Source organism: Lynx canadensis, chromosome B2 (assembly GCF_007474595.2).
Source record: "Lynx canadensis isolate LIC74 chromosome B2, mLynCan4.pri.v2, whole genome shotgun sequence".
Classification (NCBI taxonomy): Eukaryota; Metazoa; Chordata; class Mammalia; order Carnivora; family Felidae; genus Lynx; species Lynx canadensis.
This window is the reverse complement of record NC_044307.1, coordinates 122493781-122518634: the sequence shown is the minus strand read 5'-3', so window position 1 is coordinate 122518634 and position 24854 is coordinate 122493781. Positions and strand designations below refer to the sequence as shown.

The 24854-nt window shown below is 37.6% G+C and overlaps 1 protein-coding gene across 2 annotated transcripts in view; it reads left to right on the top strand.

Annotated features, from left to right (window-relative positions):
• Positions 1-312: 312 nt before the first annotated feature.
• Positions 313-24854, top strand: part of HBS1L (HBS1 like translational GTPase) — an 87093-nt gene continuing 62551 nt past the window's right edge. The window contains exons 1-5 of one of the 2 annotated variants that reach the window (XM_030316395.1): positions 313-514; positions 4941-5006; positions 13586-13714; positions 14292-14486; positions 15712-19058. In XM_030316395.1, the coding sequence (XP_030172255.1) occupies positions 472-514; positions 4941-5006; positions 13586-13714; positions 14292-14486; positions 15712-17183 (1905 nt within the window). In that variant the 5' untranslated portion in view covers positions 313-471 and the 3' untranslated portion in view covers positions 17184-19058. Of the gene's footprint in view, positions 515-4940; positions 5007-13585; positions 13715-14291; positions 14487-15711; positions 19059-24854 lie in introns of those variants that run through there. The other variant, XM_030316394.1, reaches the window with a different exon arrangement.

Genomic DNA, 24854 nt, shown 5'->3' with positions numbered 1-24854 from the left:
GTCTATCATGTCCCTACCTGGGCCTCAAAGATGAAAGCTACACAAGCTTCCTGCTCTTAATGGGCACACAGTCGGCTTCATTAGCAGAAACCAGTTTGGGAAATAACCTGGAACGCTGGCGTAGGTCACGAACTCACGCTCCAAATTTTTGTTCCAAATCGACAAAAGGTAGGCGCTGGGATACCCGCCCCCTGAAGCCCCTGTCAGTCAACCTGTCTGTGGGCGGGGCACGCCCAAGAGCTTTTTCTCGTGAGCATAACTGCGCATGCGCTCCGGGGAGGCGGGTGACCCTGAGAAGTTGCTGTCGCGCAGTGCGCGGCTTAAGACGTAGCGCGTGCGCAGGAGCTCAGCGCAGAGGCCTGCCGGAAGCTAAGATGGCGTGTGTGTGTTGTCCAGGCCGCAGTTGGCGCCTTATCGGTATCTAAGCCGTGTGTTTTGTGAGGGGCTGTGGCAAAGGCCCGTTCTCCCGCCATGGCCCGGCATCGGAATGTTCGAGGCTATAACTACGATGAAGGTATGTGGCAGGGTCTTGCCGGGACGTCATTGTCGCCGTTCCAGCTGGGATTCCAGCCCGTTGGCATACACTTTGATCTGTGAGTTTCTCGTTAGTGGTGCCAGGGTGGAATTCACAGCAGGCTCAGTTGGAGAAAATAACAGTTCATCTGAATGCCAGCGAGTGGCGTTGTTTTATGTCGTGATTTCTGCCCTCTGGGATTGGTTTTATTTTAGGGCAGGAGAGGTGCTGCACGTCGTCCTATGGGGAGGACATTTGCGGAGGTTGGGATTCGGTGATATTTGTGCACGTCACCTCTCCCTCCCATTGTTTCCTCCCAGGTCGGGTACACAGTTGCCTCCTTCTAGGTATTCTCTTCCACTTTAAAAAATGCCCACGAAATGATGCTCGCTTGTAAAAGACGGATTGATTTCATGCTTACCTTCAATTGTTAGGCTGTAACTATTAGATATACATGGTGAATCTTCTGTGTTTGTTCATGCATACATTTTGTGTAGAACCTGGCTTGAGCTAACTGAACTTAGGTTGTATGAGTTTCAAGTTAAATTGGAAACTTAGGAGACGATAAAAAAGATATTAAAATGGCCTAATTAATAAGTGGATCAGATGATCTTGAGGTGTATACTCCGTTCTTGGTTGATAATGCTCAATATAAATGTTTTTTGGAATGGGAAAAAAAGCAACACTAGAAGCAAGGGGGCTCCGGAAAGTACTTACTGATTTTTAAAAATGAAATAAAAAATGTGCATGTGAATGTTCTCTAGGAGTTTAAGAGTTAGAATTAGTTTAGGATAAGTGCATCATCTCCTTGTAGTCAACAGTTCTAGGCATCACCAAGCATCATACAAACTAAAATTATAAACAAATATGAAGGACTGCAAAAAAGGAGTTAAGACCTGTTGCTTTTTAAAGTGCTAATAGTCTAAGTGTGCTTAATATGTTAGTGGTTGTTATTGGCACTGTCAACAGATTATTCTAGAACATCAGTATGCCCTAACCATAGTGAAGGGTAGCTAACACCCTGTACTGCATTTGGAGATTCGCCTCGCCAGCCTGGCACATGTTAGGTTCCTGGTGTTCACTTCAGATTGGAGGTCGTTTTAAGTGTATGCAGTGGATTTATTGCATGTGGATCGCTGCTACCTGAGAGATGACTTTAGGCCCGAGAGATAGTTTTGCAGTTATGACAGGAAAAGTATGGATAGGCCTAATTGCAATGTACTCATTTCTTCAATAAGTATGCATAATCTCTTCAGCCAACATTAATTGAGTGCCTGTTCTTCATTAATTGGGTGCTTGGAGTACTGCTCCAAGCTTTGGGGAAAAATAGTAAGATGTTTGAGGGACTGTAGAGGGGGAAATACACAAGGAACCGATGATTCGAGTATGACATGCTACAAAAAGTACTCCCAAGATGCTGTGGGAGCTACTACTTAAGTGAGAACACCTTATTCCCAAGTGGGTTGGAGGAGTTTAAAGCAGGATTTCTGTGTGAAGGAAGGCTTCCTGGATGAGAGGTGTGGGTCCTGTGGGAGTGAGTGCTAAATATCTTTTCACCTGGGCAATCCCAGGTCAGGTTGGTTTTTTTGGTCTTGTTTCTTTGGAACAATTGATGATGTCATAAACAAGCTGTTCCTGTAGCATGGGAGGTTCCTCCCCATTTCCTGCTTATAAAAGTTCTACTCATTTTAAGGGTCCAGTGTATTCTTCTTTTTTTTTTTCCTAATGTTTCCTTTGTATTATTTTCAAATAATAATTTGAAAATTCTCAAAAGTAATATAACTTTATTAGAGTATGTGCTTTAAAACCTATTGGTTCCTCAATTTAACTCTCACTTTGTTCTTCTCTGTTGTTTGGATAGTACCTTACATGACTACCTTTAGCTAATGCTCAATTAGCTACTAATTTTTAATTTTTTTTTAACGTTTATTCATTTTTTGAGAGAGACAGAGCATGAGCGGGGGAAGGGCAGAGAGAGAGAGGGAGACACAGAATCCGAAGCAGGCTCCAGGCTCCGAGCTATCAGCACAGAGCCCGGTGCCAGGCCCGAACCCACGACCTGTGAGATCATGACTTGAGCCTGAGCCGAAGTCAGACACTCAACTGACTGAGCCACCCAGGCACACCTCAGTTAGCTACTAATTTAAAAGTGCCAGGAGGGCATAGTCCATTCTTTATTGTTCTGTTTACTCTGTTGTTACATTTACTCCAGTAGCTGGTAAAATGCTTTATGTGCAGTAAATATTACAAAATTTTGTCAAGGAAAAGAACCACTTTACAAAAATCCTAGGACAGAATTCTCTTCATCTTTATTTATTTATTGGGAAACAGAGTGCTAGCGGGGAAGGGGGGAGGGAGGGAGAGAGAGAGAAAGGGAGAGAATGAATGAATCCTAAGCAGGTTCCACCCCATCTCACAACTGTGAGATCTCTTGACCTGAAGTGAAATCAAAAATCAAGAGTCACAGGCTCAACCGACTGAGCCACCCAGGTGCCTCTGTCTTCATCCTTTTATATTGTGGCACTGTTGGGGCGCCTGGGTGGCTCGGTCGGTTGAGCATCCGACTTTGGCTCAGGTCATGATTTCGAAGTCCATGGGTTCGAGCCCCCACCCCATGTCGGGCTCTGTGCTGACAGCTCAGAGCCTGGAGCCTGCTTCAGATTCTGTGTCTCTCTCTCTCTGCCCCTCCCCCACTCATTCTCTCTCTCTCTCTCTCTCTCTCTCTCTGTCAAAAATAAATAAACTTTATATTGTGGCACTGTTAGGGTCACTTTCAGTTGGAAAACTAACCTGGTAAAAAAGATTCTTGCCTTTAATGTCTAATTTTTTTTTTTTTTTTTTTTTTTTTTGTAAATGACTCATTTATAAGTTGCTACCTTAGGATTGTGATCTAATAATTTATTGACTGGTACATATTTTTATCCAATAGTTGTATTTGTCTAATTTTTCTTTGCCATAAACATTTGGTTTCAGCATTTGAACATGCTGTTCCTGATACATAAATACCCTGAGAAACTAGGTACCTATCCTCTGGAGTTAGTTTCAATACTACTTTCCTGGGGATCTTTCTCTAGCCACCGCACTTCCAGTTCTGTTTTTGTTGTTCACGTGTGTGTTCCCAAATCAGTCTATATTTCTCATGTCTCAGACACTTGTCATATAATTTTTTAATTGCCTGTTTTTTGTGTTTGGTTCCTGTTAGAGTTTAGGTTCCTATAGATCTGGGAATGTGCCTGTCACTCACTGTTGCCCCTCAGATATCTTTATTAGTCCTTGGCATAGTCTATCATGTGAATAAATACCTTTATGTAAATATATTTATGTTTCTTGGAGGTTTTAGTTTTAAATTGTTTGATTCATTACTTTATAATAAAACGAGAATTAATTTAGTTCCAAACATGTGCTAGGTAGTTGGCTAAGACAAAGCCTTGCCCAGAAGGAGCTTATAGTCTCATGGAATGACATAGATGTGTAGTGCTTTGAAGACAGACAGTTGGAGGAGTGTGCTAGAGAGTAAAAGTGGTAGGGGGCTCGCTGCTCTACCGGAATGGTCAGGGAAGGTAGTTGTCAGGGAAGATGTATGCAAACAGGTGACATTTGAGCTGGAACCTTAACTAGGAAAAAGAAGCAGCTTTAGGAAATCTGGGCAAAGTGCATATTCTGGTCACTAGGAAAAGAAGTCCAATTAGCGTGAACAGAGCACAAGGGAGTTTAGGATAAGATGGTTTTTATAGAAATTAGCTTGACGTGAAGAAAATCTGTTCTCATGGTCTGATTGTATACCCTGTGCTAGTCGATTGTATGGGAAATAAATGCTTAGGTCATAGACAGCACTTGGTGAAAAAAAATGAATGGATGGCTTATTTCAGGTTTTAACACCAGAGAGACAATTCAAATTTGTGGCCTGTGGTGTTATCATTTTTTGATTGCATAAAGTGAAAACTTGGAAAAATTTTAATGAAACCCAGTTAGCTTAAAAAAATGAAGAACTGTGTATATCTTTAAAAAAAATTTTTTTTTAATGTTTATTTCTGAGACACAGAGAGACAGAGCATGAGTAGGGGAGGGGCAGAGAGAGAGGGAGACAGAGAATCCGAAGCAGGCTCCGGGCTCTGAGCTGTCAGCACAGAGCCCGACTCGGGGCTCGAACTCACAAACCATGAGATCATGACCTGAGCTGAAGTTGGTCGCTCAACCAACTGAGCCACCCAGGCGCCCCAGAACTGTGTATGTCTTTATGCATAAAGTCAGTAAGTACCTACTTTGTGGATAAAATTTTTAGAATTTTTTGGAAAAGCAGACATTCCAAGTTCCTGTAATTTTGAGGGATGGTTTAGTTTGGAGAAAGTTCTGATGCTTCCTTGTTAATAACTAAGAATATAAAAAGAACTTGTAAATAAATTTATCTTTTGTGTTTTTATTATAGATTTTGAAGATGATGATCTCTATGGCCAGTCTGTAGAGGATGATTATTGTATTTCGCCATCAACAGGTATTTGATTTCCATTATTTGGGGGTTTAAAAATGTTAAGTAAGTATCATTGTCATTCTAGGACTAGAGTGTTCCATAAGGCTATGATATTATGTAATGTTTAAAAGATAATTGTATGTTAACTTTTAAAGGTGTATAAAATCATTTCTTTACCTAAGAAAAGAATTTAAAGTATTGATTTCATCATTTAGCTTTCAACAACAATTTGAAGAAAACTTTGAAAAGTATGTTTTTTCCAAAATTCTTTGTAACATGCAGTTAATCTAAATTTTACTGAAATGGTAATTTAGTCAATAATGAAAACCTAAAACTTTTGAAAGCAGATAGCAATTAACTTTATATACTCAGGGATCTCTTGAATATTAGAAACATTGAGGTGTTACACATAGACTCCATTTCATATAGTACTTCAGTTTACTGTTATATAGTTTGTTAAATAAACCAAATATATGTAGTTCAGACTTCTGATGGAGCCAGAGTCATGTAGAGTTCATTTTTCAGTAGGACTGGGCATCAGTTTGTATCTCCTGCCTACCTGCTGAAAGAGTTCTTTGTCACTGTATAAAGAAAACATGAAACATTCATATATTCTTTTCAGCAAATACATAATGTTCGACCAGACCTTTTCTCATTATTTCCCTAATAATATATTTGTCTTCAAATTTCATTCTGTTCTATAAACAGTTAGTTAAAATGCCCTGCTAAATTTTACTATGCTGTGAAAGGATAAAATTAAATACAGTTAGGTACAACATAAGTATAATTCACAGCACTCATTCTCTACAAGTTTAAGGGCTCTATATTAAGGGCTTAATATAATTAACATTCTATCAAAATCCACTTTGTCTTTAATCCCATTTAGTCTCTGAAGCTGCCCTGTAGACCTGTACCTGCTTTAATCTCACTTTCAGTCTCTGATGACCAAATATGTCCCTTCTGACTTTTTAGAATTCCTCTTCCCTATAAAGCAGAGATACTCCACAACTTGTCTTAGCACCTCTCCTTATTCCTCTGAAATGCATCTAGCTCTTGATTTCTGCTTTCCTCATTTAGCCTTACTACTATCAGGGCCTTTCCAATCTTCCTCTAGTGTTACACACTTACCATTCAGGATCCTGTTAGGAGATAGAAATTGTACCAGTCATTTTGCCAGAGAGTATTTATTTATTTATTTATTTATTTATTTATAATGTTTGTTTATTTTTGAGAGAGAGAGAGAGCACAGGCAAGGGAAGGGGAGAGAGAGAGAGGGAGACACAGAATCCAAAGCAGGCTCCAGGCTCTGAGCTGTCAGCACAGAGCCCGACGCGGGGCTGGAACCCATGGACTTCGAGATCATGACCTGAGCCGAAGGCAGACACTTAACTGACTGAGCCACCCAGGCACCCCTGCCAGAGAGAATTTAATACAAAAAAATTGTTAGCTAGGTTTTAGAGAACAAAAAAATGCAAAAAGGGCGAGCAAAGTGTCAGGGAGGTGGTAACTTCAGGAAACATTTACAGTTCTGAGTTCCTGGAGGAGCACGTGGGCGAGGTCAGACCCAACCTTTTAGAAGCTCCTGGAGGTGCTTCTAGCTGGAACTTAGACCTGTGACAGGAGGGTGCTGCTTTGCTTCTGAAGTTCAGAGGAGGGGCTGTGGAACGGAGACTCAGACCTCTGAGGAGGGGGACAGTGCATGGCTGGTACCGGTGCCTGCAAAAGGACCTTGTGAACCTGGGATTCAGCCTTTTCAACAGGGAGTTCTAGTCAGCAGGCTGGTCAGGGTGTCTGAGGGATGTGGGCAGGGGCACACTGAAGCTGGTTCTGGGAGTTTTGGGAAAACTGCTAACTGGTACTAACTGCTGTTACTGCAGCGTGCAGTGTTGCTGGGCAGATGGGGGATGGACAAGAAGCAGAAAGGAAAGGAGCACGTGTCTTCCTCTTCTGACCTTCCAGTCTCCCTCTAGCATCTCCCCATTGGCTGATCCTAAAAGGGAGCCAGCTGTCAAAGAAATGAACTTCCTAGAGACTGCAACCCCAGCATCACAAAGCAGAGTAAAGAAGACTGGGTTACAAGCTCAGAGATGGCTTAATCATCATGCCTTTAGAGCTCCTTTGCTGGGATTCAAGACCACATTTTGTAGGGATGAAGGATAAAAGAAATTTCATTTTTTTCAAGGTACCTCTGAGACACTTGCCATTTGCAGTGTTAAAAAAACTTCATGGGTTAACCCTTTGGGGTTCCTACGATATACTGTCACAGTTGACTAGGTGATAAAGTGATATCTGGTAGCATTAACTTTATCACTCATATTTTAAGTGCAGTGGAGAGCATGGCATGTTCATGAAACTGAGAAGATGATGTGAGTGTGATAATTAGATTGGAGTATTTTATTTTATTTGAGAGAGAGAGAGAGAGCAAGAGCGAGAATGCGCACCTGAGCAGGGGAGAGGGGCAGAGAGAGAGAGAGAGAGAGAGAGAGAGAGAGAATCTTAAGCAGGGGCTTGGTCCTGGGACCCTAAGATCGTGATCTAAGCTGAAATCAAGAGTCAGACACTCAACCAACTGAACCACCCAGGTGCCCCTAGATGGGAGTTTTTTAAAAAAGCTCTTACATAGTAGAGACTGGATTGAAGGTAGTACATTAGGGGATGTACATAGATTGGTTTGGAGTTGGGTTTATTAATCTAGAGGAGATGAGGATATTTGAGGACAGTGTTCTCAAAGTGTGGTCCAGGTACCATCAGCATCACTGGGGAATTTATTAGAAAAGTAATTCTTGGCCCTGTTCAGAGGGGGGCACAGCTGCTCTTTTATTTAATAAGCTCTCCATAGTCTGTTGATGTTTGCTTTGAGAATCAAAGTTTAGGACAAGGGTGGTAGCATTTGATTTGGAGATAGAGTCAAGAGATACCTTACAGGAATTAAGGGCTACAGGATCTGGAAGTTGGTTGAATCTGGCTTGCACAGTGTGGAAACCTTTATAGAGAGAGAGACTGCTGAAAGACATCTTAATCTTGCAGGTTAACACATTCATTTATCTAGGCTTATCTGGATAACGTATTCTTGATCTCGTGTAAGGAACTGATGGCATACCACGTCAGGCATTCAGAGGGTGTTTTTTTTGTGTGTGTTCATGGCCTCGCTTTCTTGAGGTAGGAGTTTATCCCTTTGTCTCTCATAGGTCTTGACGGTGTGTCTTGTGTGTGGTTCATTTTCAGGATAGTTTTACTCCTTGAGTTACTTCTGTACTATACACCAAGAAGTCAGTGACTTTATTGAAGTGGGAGGTACAGTGAAATGGTTTTGAGTTTTTTCTGTGACAAACTGTGTTTTTAACAAATGCATGTGGTTTGGGGTCTTTTAGTTTTTCAAAACATGTATGCAATAGTGATGTTAGATCAGAAACTTATTTTTCTTTTTTAGTGATATATTTTCCAAGTGATTTTCAATAAAAAATGAATAGTGTTAGAAGGATGCTCTGTTCTTAAAGAAGCAGCCAGTGTCATTGAAGAGCTGATCATATTCATGGTCTTATGAATTCTGATAATTGAGTGATTTTTATCAATTAATAGGAATTTTTCTAAAATTCATCAGCACATGTATGTTTTTGAACTCTAGGTAGGCACCGTTGTCCTGATGGAAAGGGAATTTCTAAATGTTACAGCTTTTTTTCCTTGGGAAAGATTGACTTTGATATTGCGTGTTGAACATAGCCAAGGAATTGAGGATGGCAAAAAGAGCCTACATATACAACTTTATTTGAACAGTTGTGGGTTTTGTTTTGCCTACTGTAATTGGAAGTGTTAAAGGATAAACTGAGGCATATTGCAATTAGTAAGAATTTATTCGAACAAACACCAGTTTGAATCAGGCAGCTCCAAACTGGAAGTGGTTATGGTCCCCCCCACCAGATTGGACTAAGGGGCAGGGATTTTATAGAGAAGATAGGAAACAAAGCAAGGAAATTATTTGATTGACTATAGCTTAAAGGTTGCATTATTTGAGAAAGCCTAGTTGGATTTTTGTGATTGGTGGTTCTTTTTAAAATTTTTTTTTAACGTTTATTTATTTTTGACAGACAGACAGACAGACAGTGCAAGCGGGGGCAGGGCAGAGAGAGATGGAGACACAGAATCCGAAGCAGGCTCCGGACTCTGAGCTGTCAGCACAGAGCCTGACTTGGGGTTTGAACCCACAGGTTGAGTCGTGATATCATGACCTGAACCTAAGTCTGAAGCTTAATCAACTGAGCCATTGAGGTACCCCTGATTGGTTGTTCTTCTTGATCCTCAGGCTTAGGAGTTGACTCTGGCTTAGTTTTCCATTTGTTAGCAAGGCATTGGAGCCACTCAGTCAAAAGGCCTCCAATGATTGCTTAAACAGTAGTATTCATTCCATTCCAACTCAGAATCTTTATTAAGCATCAATTAATGTGTAAGAAAAACCCAATTCTAATAAATTTATGAATTAATTTGGTATAAAGAAGTATGTTAAATGTCCTCTTCAAATGTGCCAAAGTGGTATGGTGGGTGGAACATTAGTCCTACCTGAAGGGTGTGGGAAGGCTTCTGGAAGGACTGGGACATTTGGGAGGAAGAATGGCATCTTAGACAGAGGAAACAGTAGTGCTTGAGCAGTGGCCTCTATGTGAGGCTTATTTGAGAACACTCATTTGCAGCAGGAAAGAGGGCTGGGAACGGAAATAGGCAAATTCTGGAAGGCAGTTTTTAATTTTTGGTGTGTCGTGTCAGCTTATTGGAGGTTTTTGAATAAGGGGTAATATTTTTGGAAAGGAACTGATGACCATATACAAAGTGGACTACAGGGGGATTTGTAGGCCAGTTTTTCCTAACTTTCCCTGATATCAGTCATCTGGGAATAGTATAAAAATACAGATTCCCTGGGGGTGCCTGGGTGGCTCAGTTGGTTAAGCGTCAGACTTGGGCTCAGGTCATGATCATACAGTTCACAAGTTCAGGCCCCGCTTTGGCTCTGTGCTGACAGCTTGGAGCCTGGAGCCTGCTTCTGATTCTGTCTCTCTCTCTCTCTCTCTCTCTCTCTCTCTCTCTCTCTCTCTCTGCCCTTTGCCCACTCGTACTTCGTCTCTCCCTTTCTCAAAAATACATAACACATTAAAAAATACAGATTCCGGTCCCATTTCCAGCATCACAGAATCAGAACCTCCAGAGGAGGAAGCTCAGGTAGTTGTATCATTAATGAGTGCTTCTTACATGATATTCAATTTAAGGTGTTTAGGGAACAATTTGAGGCAGTTTAGGAGTCAGGTTTTGAATTCTTTGAAATTTCATATATGTTTAAATGCCTTAAGTTTTAAAAGTAATTATGGGTGTTCCAGTTTTTCAGAAAGCATTTCCATCAAAGTTTGTGATTTAAATTTAGAAAAGAATAGTATTTTGTATTTATCCTTTTCTCTCCTCTTTCTTTCTCTTTTTATTGTATTTCTTGCCTTTTGGGTTCTCACTTCAACTTCAGAGATTTGGACTGTTTTTTCCCCACTAGTAGCTATTTTCCCTGGGGACTTTTTCTACCTTCTTTCCCGCTCCAATTCCCAGCAAATCCAGCCAACAGCATTTCTAAAACAGTAGCAACAGTGTAGGTTTCTGAGTTGGATTTGTGTGTAGATTGGGGATAAGAATCCATCCGCCTCCCCCCCCCCCCCCCCAGAAAAAAAATAGTTCCTCTGAGGTTGAGTAGCAGCCTGGATATTGACAACTTCCTTTTCCCTGTCAATATTCCCTGAGTGAAAATTGTTGAGGGAATTATCTGATTTTTTTCCTTACTTAATTTTTGATTTTCCTTAGGGTTTTCCTCACAGTTGAAAGATAAGAGAAGAAGTTAGGGAAAGTTTTTTTTTTTGTTTTTTTTTTTTTTTTTTTTGTTACTTTTAGGCTAAACTGAGTAGTTTATTACAGCTAGGAAAATAATTTATAAATTAACAGGCACAAAGTGGTCCAGTTTACATTTTTTAGTACCCCATTTATTATTAATTAATTAATTACTTTAATGTTTATTTTTGAGAGAGTCAGGGAGGGGCAGAGAGGAAGACAGAGGATCCCCAACAGTCTCCATGCTGTCAGTGCAGAGCCTGATGTGGGGCTCAAACTCACGGAGTGTGAGGTTATGACCTGAGCGGAAGTCAGACGCTTAACCAACTGAGCCACCCAGGCGCCTCTAATATGTGTATTTTTTGAAAACCTTAGGGTCTTCAGAATTGTATACAAAAAATAACAGAACTGGGAAAAAATAGGATCGTGACAGATCACTCAGCCTGTAAAGTACTGCAAAAACAGTAATGAAAATGCTTGCATATTTGAAAAGATACCTTAACTTCCTAATAAAGAAATATTCCAGTAACTATAAAACTTTAAATTTTTAAAAAAGGTAAAAGCTTAACAGAAATGTGAGAAATAATTAAACTAACAAGTCATGTTGCAAAGGCAAAATGCTCACAGATCTCGGAGAGTCAAGAAGTGGTAGGCATGCACAAAACAAGTCACAGGTCCTCCAAACTGAGCCTAGAGGAAGAATGTGGCGCGCTCTGGCTTTATGGTACGGTCACAGTTACGGTGTAAGCTGTGGCAGACGTTACTTTGTACCTGCTGCTTTTAGGTGATGATGCAAAACATCGAAGTGGGGGCAAAATCTCATAACCAAAGCAACTTGAATGTTTTACCCTCATCGTTCTCCTGTTTACCATTTGGTGTGAGTAGGTTGTGTTAAGGAAACACGCAGTATGGCAGAATAGCCGCACTCTCTCTCTTACTTGTTCTCTTTTTTTTTTTATTTTTTTTTTAAATTTCTTTTTTCAATGTTTATTTATTTTTGGGACAGAGAGAGACAGAGCATGAACGGGGGAGGGGCAGAGAGAGAGGGAGACAGAATCGGAAACAGGCTCCAGGCTCTGAGCCATCAGCCCAGAGCCTGACACGGGGCTCGAACTCACAGACCGCGAGATCGTGACCTGGCTGAAGTCGGACGCTTAACCGACTGCGCCACCCAGGCGCCCCTTACTTGTTCTCTTTGTCCCAGGTGTCTTCCACCTGCTCCTCAGTTTTTCTGATGTTCTTACCTCATTTTGTATAATCGCACCAGTCTTCGGTGACTGTGCCTCTGTAGCACTCATCTGTACTACTCATTTGGCTCTTAAAATGCATCATTACGTTTTTTTTCTTTGCTTTTACTACTAATCTCTAAGGCCATCGTTTATATAGTCTATGAATAGATAGCACTTATGCCACAGCCCTCTGAGTAGGGGTATTACACATAAGCCATAGCATTATCTAGTGTTTGTATGTGCATTATTTATATGCATTGGTTATAGACTTTATGGTTAGTTTCTCTTTCTTTCATAGGTCATGTCTTCCTGAAAACATGCACAAAGGTTCAATGTGGGAACACTAAGCAGTAGACTTAAGTGTTATGTGCTCTTCCAGAAAGCTAAATACTGTAAAATCCCTAGGAACACTTTGCATGTAGAATACTGTATTTCTACCCTCTGTCTTTGTAACTTTCTATCTTTCTTAACTTATTCTTTAATTATATTTCTTCACAATTGAACACAAGCTGCAGGAATTGAGGTCAGTGGGCATCCAGCTGAGGTGGAAGAGTCAGCCCTGGGGGCGTTCATGATGATTTTTCTTCTTTGCTCACTTATATTTGGTTGATGATACGCAGACATATATTGACACTTTCATACTTTGGCTTTCCTCCTTTTAATGAAATATACAATACCAGTTACACACTGAGGGATGACACTGAGTGCTACAGAATGGCACAGGCTGATATCTGAAAGTCAGAGTTAGGTATGTGATGCTATTATGCAGTGTAGACAATGCGTGATTGAAAGGAGGTTTTCAAAAATTAAGGTCTATGATTTTGATCAACTGTTGGGTTCAGACAAAATTAGCAATTCTCAGAAAGTGAAAATTAAGTTTTTAGTATTTTCTTTTTAATTTTTATTTAAAAAATATTTTTAATGTTTATTTATTTTTGAGAGAGAGAGAGACAGAGCATGAGTGGGGAGGGGCAGAGAGAGAGGGAGACACAGAATCCAAAGCAGGCTCCAGGTTCTGAGCCATCAGCACAGAGCCTGACGCGGGGCTTGAACCCACGAGCTGTGAGATCATGACCTGGCTGAAGTTGGACGCTTAACTGACTGAGCCACCCAGGCACCCCTTTAGTATTTTCTTAATTGTACAAATAAGCAAGTTTGGTATGTGGTTTGAAATATTTGTTCCAAAGAAGAGAATATGGCAGGGAAGATGGGGTGGTAGGCAGGGATGAGGTGTTAGGAAAGGTAGTGTTTGAAAACTGTGGCGAGTCGGCTTGGTGAAGGTTTTGGAGATAAAAAGGAGGATGATCGTAGAGGCCAGTGAGTAGTTAGTAAGGACGTGTGAGCAGGATTTGGAGTATGGTGTGTTTTGTCCCTGTTTTGTTTTTAGCTATTACTACAGAATGTGGGTAAATGGCTGTAGGTGGTTGGTCAGCATCTTTTGTTTTTATTTTCACTTAAAAAAAAAAAGACTTATTGGAAAGTGGCTGTGCTACAGCATTCTTCCATCATTTTCTGTTCTAGCTGCTCAGTTTATTTACTCGCGACGTGACAAACCTTCACTTGTTGAGCCTGTAGAAGAATATGATTACGAAGATCTGAAAGAGTCCTCCAATTCTTTTTTGAACCATCAGCTAAGTGGAATTGATCAAGGTATAGTAAAAAGTAGTTTATCCGTGCTTCGTGTTTGAAAATGATTGGTAATTGGTATACCAGAATTTTTCAGTTTTATTGTGATTGTTCATGATAGTGATGGTGGGAAGGAATGGTACAAATATATCTTGTCTCCTCAAGGGAAATTTACATTTTATTAAGTATATTTTATGAGGAATGTATGTTTAACTGTATGGCTGAAACATTGGTTGTGTGGCTATTTAACTGGAATTTTTGACTGAGATCTTTGTTTTATCTCTTCAGGAGAGAAACTTCAGTGATTTGTTTTCTTGTACCAATATTTATTATTTCATAAGCTCTAATAGGGAAAGAGATATATTGTGGATAAAAATATAATCATTATATATTTATAATATATATAAATTTATATATATTATATTATATATAATATTTATAAATTTATATATATATAATATATATAAATTTCCTTTTTGCCAAGGAAAGAGGAGAGTTGTACATCCTCATATAGTTTCAAATTCCTTTTTTTAGTTTTCAAGATTGAGTGTTCTTCCATGGCACCATTTAAGTACAGCCTTTTAATTATTTTCTGTTCTAGCTCGTCTTTATTCATGCCTTGATCACATGAGAGAGGCACTTGGAGATGCCGTGCCAGATGACATATTGGTCGAAGCAGTTCTGAAGAACAAGTTTGATGTGCAGAAGGCCTTGTCACTGGTTCTGGAGCAAGATAAAATGCAGAATTTGAAGGTCAAGAGTGAGGGAGCAGCATCCACAGGGAAGACTGCGAAAGGTATGCTTTTCCTTGTTCCCCTTTAGTGGTTTTACAGCTAATGTTTTAAAAGAGGCACTGATTTGCTCAGGCTGTTAAGAAATATGGGCGGAACATTTTGCATGTTACAGTAATCCTGATTTTCATCAATTGATTTTCCACTTTGTGAATTTTTAAGCTGAGTGCTTTGTTTTCTTCCCTCTGTTACAGCTTGTTTTTTCATAATTTCCCTTTGTTTTGTAACTAGCAGGATATAGGGGAAATAAAATCAGACAAAAACAAGCCACTTGTTGCTTCTTGTCAGTAGCTTAGAGAGCTTTTTAATTATTGTTGTTTTTCTAACTCTAATGGGTCAGGAGGTGGAAATTAATAGCCAGACGATTAATTACAGAAATCCCTTTATTTTTATAGTATTTATAAATATGTTAGTTTTATTGAAATATCATAAGTATCATACTACTGTTTCATTTCAAAGCCAGATCTTTAATTTTAAATTTGTAGAATTTGGGGTTAAGCTTGGAAATTTAATTGGCATAAGAAGGGAACTGAGGTACCTCTGTAATAATTGGTATGGTATCTGTCAGTACGACCATGGTGATTTATTAACTGGGCTGGTATTTCCTGTAACCTGAGGACTAGATTTTTGACCACATCAAAGTCGTATGCAATCTGTTACTATGAAACAAGGATGGGTTTTATTATCTATTTAAATTAAAAAAAAATTTGATGTGGAGGCACTTGTAACTGACCCTATGAAAATGAGTCTTTAATATTTCATCTTTATTAATAGTTTATCCCAGAGATGACAGGATGTTATTTGTTTGCTTGTTTTTAACACATTAAAAATATAGGAGAAGATAAACCTAGTTCTTTTCATTGGTCTTTTAATTGTTTTGAATTTGAGATAACCATGACGATAATTTAAGTACATTAAAACCTCACATTATAAAATTTGTGAAAAGTAGAATATTGACTAACTTGATATTTACATTTGTATATATTAGTGAACAAAGTATGAAGGTCACTGTAGATGGTTAAAGGAAGGTAAAATTCCTTTATTATTGTTTTTTTTAGAGTGTTCACTTATTAAATAATGATCAAATATTTGATCGCTTTATTCATGCTGTAATCAGAAGAAACATTTAGTAATTAAATGCCTCATTTCATGTTTCCTTTTGGTTGCTGTGACTGTCTTCTGCATATGTCAACCTATTCATCTGAAAATTAATGGCTTTTGTAAGGTAAGGAGTCTTATTATCTTCCTCTCAAGTTTCAGCTGATAATGTTCAAAGCTCTTGTCCTCAGTCCGCAAACCATTTGGATTGTAGTAGCAAACCCTCTGATTTTTCTGGCCCACTAGCAAAATATGGATTATATCATAATTCCTCAGTTGTACCAAGTCACTATTTACTCCATAAAAAAAAGAAACCTGACAGACCTAAAAGTGAAAAGAAACTAGAATCATGTAAGTTAACAAAAGAGCTTTCGCTAGCTGACCTCATTGATGATGCGCCAAGAGATTCTTGTAAAAGTCAGCCGTCAGTCAGATTATCATCCACGGATGGTCTGGAAAGTCTGTTTTCAAAGAATCTAGGTGGTGATCTGTTTAGACCTCATGAATCGGAATGTGTTTCCAAAGATGATTCTGCATTCAAAGAAATACCAGATTTAAAGTCCTTAATGATAAAGAGCACAACGCCTAGTAACTCTTTATGTATTCAGAATAATTCACTTCCTGCTACCCATAACATTCCAGTACAAAACAACTTAGGAAATTTAAATAGTCCTTTGCTCTTAACTAGCTCATTGGAAAATATAGCTCATGATAATTTAAATACTAGTAAAATGACTGAAGTTGGAAGTGTTTCTTCAGTTGAACAGAGTGCCAAGAATTACATTTTAAAAGATGACAGTCCGCAGTTTGCCGGGTGTGAAAGTCCATCCCTAGCTGAACTGTTTCAGGAACACAAAGAAAATAATCCAAGCCAGTGCTTTACTTTATCTGATCTTTGTAACCAGTCATCTGCCAGTTTCACAGATCTCAGTTTGGGATCTTTTCCCTTGTCAAGGCTAGCAAATCGGTATCCATCTTCGACTGGAATATCAGAGTTAACAGGATCTCTGTCGTCTTTGGCATTTTGTAAAGCTTCTCCTACAAGAGACCTTGAGAATTTGTCACTTTCTGATTTGATTGCAGAAACAATTGATGTAGACAGCTCTCAGTTTAAGAAGGATTCCTTTAAGCTCAGTGTATCTGAAATGAGTTCACCTGGAATAGATTCAAATATTGATCTTAGTGTCCTTATAAAAACCCCTGATTTTGTTCCAAAACATGTAGTAGACCAATCAGTTGCTCCAACATCAGGAACTAAAGTTTTAAATTCGAAGTTAGGGAAAAATTTCAATTCTGCTAAGGATAATAAGAGAACCAATAAAGGCTCTTTGACTAGGAACCCACCTTTTTCTCTCTCTTGGACCAAGGCTCTTGCTGCTAGACCTTCAGCTTTTGCTTCTACACTGTGTCTTCGTTACCCATTGAAAAGCTGCAAGCGACGCACCCTTGACCTCTATAAGACTTTTCTTTATAGTAGACAAGTTCAAGACATAAAGGACAAAGAAATAAGTCCTCTTATAGCAATAACACCATTTGACTTCAAATCAGCATCTCCTGATGACGTTGTAAAAGCTAATCAGAAGAAAGCTTTCACTAGAGAATAGTAACAGGAGAACTTGATAACTGTTGTAGAGTTTTTGTTTTAATTTAAAATCTTTATAGGATTACTGTATATTATGGGATGAGAGTTGTGGTTTTATATTAAAATTGTCTTAAGTCAGTTGATAACTTTAGTTGATAATGTATTTTTGCACTGAAAAAAACTTTTTTTTACTATATTTTCTTTTAGTGATAACTGGCTTTATTTAAGTTGATAGCCTAAAGTGGGTGTATATGTTTACAAAATGCATATGGAAACTTGATATTGTGAAATCAAACCTCAGATATTTTTGTTTGAAGCACTCAACTTTATAAGTTTTTACAATGAGACCTTTTCTTTTGTAAAACATTTTTGTGCTTCATTCTTAAATGAAAATGCCACTTGGGATTATTCTAGTTTAGAGATAAAGATTTTTCTTCTGATATGTGGCATAGCATAGGTGAGACATAATTATATTTTAAAATATTAGTGATATCATTCCCATTCATTATTTTTCTGTAGGTGGATAAAATTTTTCTATTAGAAAATTTTAAAATTCCTGACTTTTAAGAATACTGTGGAGGTTGTTGAAATACATTTTTGATGATAATAAAATGAAAATCCTTTAAGGGACCATGTACATATTGAAGTTGGATTAGTACATAAATTATTTTTATACATTTTCGAAACCATTTGTCCTAAATGCACACTTTGAAATAAATATATAGAAAGTGTTTTCAAGTATGGTTGCATGCTGTTTGAACAGATAATTTTATCAGATCTCTTTAGCTTTTTCTTATGTAAGTAATAAAATGTGTTTTCCTCTGATACTGACAGTGTATGTGCTACCGTGACCAAGTTTCAGCAGTGTCAGACCAAATCCGAGCTCTTCTAGGCAGTAGAACAAGTATGTAATTCATCCCTGAAAGCAGTGGTCCTCAACTAGCAATCAGAATCGCTAGGGGAATTTTTTTCAGAACAGATGCCGTGGCTTCAATCCAGACATGGTCAGTTAGTCTCAGAGGGATGACATTTTGGGACTGTGTATTTTTAAACAAGTCCCCAGGTGATTTTGATGTGTTACTTTTACTTGAGAACTATTGCCTTGGGGGAAGGACTCAATAGAATGGAAAGAATTACTAATGCTGAGGATAGCACCTGACCAATGTGAATTTATATTTTATAGTTTCTCGTAATCAGAAATACCAAGGAAAATTGCTAATTAGGAATTATAGTCTTGCATAAGAGGATGCTGATACTGTATCATTAGTATTTCTTGCAGAAAAAAATAGGATCTAAAATGTTAGTTCTTAGTGAAAATAAAATGGCTGGCCTTTTCCTAGTAAAGACCTACTTTCTCTGGCAGCTACTTCAGAGTGCTTTTTATAATTTTTCTTTTTTGTATTTCTTGTTTCAGTTTATTTTCAGAATGACATTCCAATATTTTTAGCTGTGTATGATGTTTTTATATCCACTGTTTTGGTGGGAAATCTTAAGCTAGAATTATGTTTTTCTTATTCTTGACCAAACACTTTTTTTTGTGATGCCTTCAGGTTTTGTTTTTAATTGTGTATTTCAGTGTATATCATACTGATGCTTACGAGATGATATAAATTAGGTTATATTTTATGGTCAGTTTTAAAGTTTAAATTGCCCCAACTGCTGATTTTGTTTTCCTAGTCTTATACCTTGACGAAACATTTTAGTACTTTTGCAAAATTAGTGTATGACTCATCAACTAGATTTATATGTGGGCCCTCTCCAACTTAGAAGTGAATTGTATTCTATGAGTTTGGAACTGACAAAACTCCTGATAGATTAAGTGTTAATGCAAGTGTACCCACTTTGCACGTGAATCCACAAATATTTATGTAACTCATATTAAAGTTGAACAGTGGTACTATTATTTTACCATCTTTTAGAACAGATTTTCAAGTGGAAATGTAATACTTTTAAGCCATTAAAAGTAGATTTTGTAGTGAACTAGATTTCCCTTTGTTGGCTCATTAGGATTGTAACTACCATTTATAAGATTATTTCTTTAGGGACAATCCTATATTGCAGGATGATAGGAAAGGCAACAATTTTTAAATAGGTCTCCCTGCCATTGTCATGGCTCCTGGTCCATCAGGCAAGTACATGACATGTACTTGGCTTTGTTGAATAAGGAATTGTCAGTCTCTGAGATTCAGAGTGGAGCCGAGAAGACCCTTTGCCCTTTCCACCCTTGGCCTTTGGCCCTTGATAAAGCGACCAGTGCCTGTTTATGGATACACCTCAGTGACGATGATTTGCTCGCACTAAATGCGTACTCTGCACCAACTGCCCGTTTTTGACTGCTGTTTGGTAGCTCAGGTATGCTAAGTGTTTTGATTTATTTTCCAATTCTAATACCAGTTTTGTAGTGCAAAGTCATTTTTATTTGCATTATGATCAAGTGCATTAAAATTTTACTTTAGGAATGGATATAATGTTGTAATTATGTTCTAAATGATACAAAATACAAAAGATATTTAAAATTACTAGTTTTGGTCACGTTTTTTGTCCTTAAATGATCTAATGTTCATGGATGTTTTGTCCTTTTGCATTCTCAAGTCTTTGGTTGGCTCTTTTGGTTATGATTCTTCTTTCCATTAATTGGCAAGAACTAGGGTTTCACTTCCTTACAGAACACTTTGCTTAACTTTTCTTTTTTGTTTTACCTTTTTCCTATTTCCAGTTTAATAATCGGCATTCCAACCTCCTTCCCTCCTTTGGCTTTTAATTCTTCTTTCTTGAACTTTCCTTTCATCCTTTTGTCTTCTCATATAAATAGTAATAAATAGCCCAAGTGTGTTGTATTTTGTTTTTAGTGTTCGGTGGGAGGTCATACAACTGATTTTCACATCAGAGATAAAACCAGTATAGTGCTTTTCTTTGTATGTAAAGGGAAGCACTGTTAAGATAAACACAGTTAAGAGAAGATAATGGGTTCGTATGTGATTATTTACCTTTTAAATTGATCCTGGATTTATATGTGGACCACTACAAATAAACAAGTGCACAGTTATACATGGAGGAAGAACTGTGTATCAACAAGTTTTTTTGTCTTGTATTCCTACAAGTATGTATTTGCTTATAGAGTCAGATTTGTAGTAGCCTAAAAATTGTTTTCTATTACTTGTGTGAACAAAGAGAATGTTGACTAAACAGGGAAGGATTGATAGTAATTTCTTTACTAGTTTTCTTTTAAAATTATATGAGACTCAGTGTATGCAATTATACATTGTATTTTTAATTTTTAGGGTGTAAAAGATGTCATTTTGAGTGTATATATACATTTTTGTAAAAGCGACGTTGAAATAAATTACAACTCTGAGGTTCTCCAAAATTAAGAAAACAACACAGTTTATCTATAGGGATTTTTAGATAAGCTTGAGCCTTCAGGATGGAATTTTAATAATTTATGTAAACAAATTAAAAAAAAAAAAAGAACTACCTGTATGTAAAGAATTTCCTCTAAGATATTTGCCATTTCAAATTCTTGCTTTTCAAAAGGTAAAATTTCATATGTATTTACTTTTGAGGACTTAACATAGAAATCCTATTAAAGTATAGGTTATAACGAATATGGATATTGTAATTGCAAGGATGGAAGTAGAAGGGGAAAGAACTGACAGAGTGCCCATTTCTGATGTTGACGTGCCTGGTTTATATTATATGACCGAAAGGAAAACATCACATCATTTTAGTTGCAAGAGATATCACAAGGTGAACAAAGCAATGATTGTTAACCTCAGATGCGAGGGGGGTTGTGGGTACTTAAACACATAATTATATTGATTGTAGTGTGGCAGTTACGTCTTTACACTCTCCAAAGCTGACATCTTTGCCCTCCTGATCTAAGCTGCTGCCTCCTCTGTTTCCTATTTTTCTTAGTAGTATCTCTGTCTTCCAGTTGCTTAACCCAGAAACCTAGCTAACATCGTCCTTGATTTCTCTCCCTCATTTACTTACAATCGATTACCGGTCCTATTTTTCCTGCTTTACAAATAAGTAAAAACATCTGTGTATATACAGTTGATTGTCGTTATTTGTGGTAGTTACATTGTATAAAATCACAAATTAGTGAACGCTGAGTGCAGTATGCCAACACTGACTTCTCAAATGCTGAAGCATTGCTCTTACGGGAAATACAGGGTTAGGTTCCTTTCATCTTCTGGTCACAACATTTTTGTCAGTCAGTATGTAACCTTACTTTATGTATCTATTAAAAGACATTTGTTTAAAATGTATTATTTACATATCATTAATTCATTAACATTGAACTCACAGCCAGTAGCTCTATAACTCAGGCCTGTACAAAGCTTATCCAACACATGGCTTTTATTTATAAGGCACATCACAGCTGCCTTGTACTTAGGAACGCTAGGCAGTGCTTTAGCACTACTCATGGGGACCATTTTAAACAGCAAAGTAGCCAACTAAAATCACAGTGTGAAAAATGTGACACGAAATAGATCATAAAAAGGATACTTGTTTGTGGTGTAAGAGCCAAAACAAGAAGGCAGGGTATCTATCACCTTTTGACCCAGCAGGGAATGTGCATGTTGGGTGACTCAGATTTTTTGCTTCTCTGCATTTGTCTGGGAGTGATTGCAAAAGTGCCATAAATAGTGATTTGGGGGTTACCAATAAACTTTAGTGAATAGGTGAGTTTCTAAATATGGAAACCGTCAATAACGAGGAGGCATTGTACATTTTTTGACCCCACTGTTCTCCATCGTTATTGCCAGTTTACCTCTTAAAAGGCCATTAGTTTTGAGCAAAATTACTGAAAAATGAACTGGTTTCTTTACCTCTCATTTTATTTTGCCCAAAACCCTTTCTACATTACAACCAGAGTAACTTTTCTAAAATGAAGCTCTAATATTCTGCCCTCTGTATAAACCTTTTAAATTATTTTATAAGACTTCTGTTTTGTGCGCCCTCTCTCCCTTCCCTCCCCCCCCCCCCCCCAGAACAAACCTACCTGAGTTTCCTCTGCTTCTGTATACTGCTTTGCCCCTACCACCACCCCATTTCTCCTGGCTGATCATCCTTCATGTTGTAGTTTATATATCACTTCACTCCCAGTCCCGGGGAGGGGAACCTTCGTAGGCATCCTAGTTCATTGCATTCCTTTTATTACCTCTCCATGTAAAATTATACCCCTCTGTACATATAGTCCCTTTCCCTTGTGGTCCTGTTGAATTGTCCCTCACAGCACTTAAATCATCTGACGTTGTGTGTGCATACACAGTTATTTTTATTACCTGTCTCCCTACTGCTCCCCATGGCCCCCACGCAGCTTCTATGGGGGCAGGTATTTTATGTGTTCACTGATGTCTCTTCAGCTTAGAGTATGTCTGGCACATAAATGTAGACAAGGGTTTAAAGTAGAAAGTGAGTCTCACTCCCACAGTCTTGTTCCCTACAGGAAGCTGTAAATAAATCTGTAAACAAATCGTTTCTTTTGTATTATTCTTCTAGAAACTTTACTTGCATATCACTATGTGAACCTGCATGTATATATTTAGACAAATGGGAAGATGCTGTAACACTTCTATGTCTGTACCAGTTGTCAAAGCCTTTTGCAGACTTTACTGTTTATACAGAGATCAATCTCATTCTTTTCAGAAGCTGTGTAGGATTTCTTAATGTGGTGGTACATTAAATAGCCCTTGTTGATAAACATTTTAAGTGTTTTCAGTTGCTATCACTAATGACCCCAAAATGAACACCCTACATTTTTAGAAGTTGAATTTCTGGGCCAAAAAATATATACTTTAAATTTTTGATAGATGCTGCCTAATTATCTTTAACAGAGATTGTACTAATTTCCTTTCTCACAGGTTTCTGAGTATTTCTGTGCAGATTCTCACAGATATGGTTATTACTCTTTCTGGTATTACACCAACCTGATCATTAGAAAATATTTTTTTCATTTATTTATATGTTTTTAATAGAGTGAGGCTAACTGCTTTATCGTATATTTAAATCTGTTTGTATTTCTTTTTCTTGGAACTGTCTGCTTTTAATCTTTACCCATTTTTCTGCTCGTTGTCTTTCATAATGACTTTTTGTGTGTGTATATATACAATGTATGTATTGTATATATATGTGTACATGTACTTAAAAGTAAAAAAAAAACATTAGTCCTTTGTTGTATGCCTGGAAAATACTGTTTTCCGATTACCAGCTTGTTTTTATAAGATAGAATTTTGATTTTCGTGTATTGAAATGCGTCAATCTTTTCTCTTAAAGGTTTTTGTTTGAAAGTTCTGTTCCAGCAAAAGATAATTTTTTAAAAAATCATTCGTTTTTTCTAATACATTTGACAGATTTTCTTTTCTGTTCTTTTCTTTTTCTTTTCTAATACCTTTTACTCTTTGATCTAGCTGCCATTACGGAGGAAGCTAGGAATGCAGTTTATTCACCAGCATCTTTTGTCTTTCCAGCAGTTGGATTTGTCACAGTACCTTTTGTTTAATTACATGTCCCTTTTCTCTTTTAACCTGATTTGAACCTGCCGTCTTTGACATACACTAAATTCTTTCCTATCTCTCTATATTTTGGGACTCTGTGCTCTTCCATTTCTTTGTCTTGTTTTATGCCAGTACCAGATCGTTAGTTACCGTGGTAATTCTTACACAATTTTGATTTGGTTTTAATGTTTGTAGGCTGTCTTGTTTCTTCTTTCCTTTTTCGTAGTTTTCCTGAGTTATCTCTCTTGGTTTTTTTTTTTCCACATGAGCTTTAGAAACAAGCTGGTCAAATTATCTGGGGGAAAAAATCCAGTTCTAATTTTCATTGAGATATTTAATGTTTTCAAAAATGTTTGGAGAAAATATATTGTCTTTATCAAAGGCAAAAGCCTTTAGACATTACATTATTAAACATGAAACATTATAATTTTAATAGATTTTCTAGTAGACTTATAATATGGAACAATCCTAGTTGATCATGGTAGTTTATTCTTTTAATATGATGGATTTTATTTGCTAATATTCTGTTGATGGCTATTCCATCTATTCGCAAATTTAATTTACACTTGTGTATATGTGTGTGTTCTTTCAGGTTTTGATTTCTCTTTGTGATGCGTTGTTTTTTTTTTTAATTTTTTAAATGTTTATTTTTGAGAGAGAGCAAGGATGAGCAGGGGAGGGCAGAGAGAGGGGAAACAGGATCCAAAGTGGGTTCGGCAGAGCCTGATGTTGGGCTCAAACTCAAAAGTGGAGATCATGACTTGAGCCTAAGTCAGTCGCTTAACCAACTGAGCCACCCAGGCATCCCTCTTTGTGATGCTTTTATAGAGAAGAGTTTTTCTTTACCCTTAAGTAATTTAAAGAGCATTGAAATTATTTGTGTCATCAAAGGATTTATCTTTTTCAATAGAGAAATGTTCTAGAGTCAGTTTGAATGTTTTATTTTTCTTAGAAAACCATCCATTTCATTCAGGTGTATTTGTTTAGCATTATAGCAAACATTGTCATTATTTTTTTAGATTCTTTTATATTTAGTTAAATCTCCATTCTTATTTATTTATTTTTTTTTTTAGTTTTATTTAAGTAATCTCTATGCCCTACATGGGGCTGGAACTTATGACCCCAAGATCAAGAGTTGATGCTCTTCTGACTGAACCAGCCAGGTGCCCCAATATCCATTTTTATTTTTT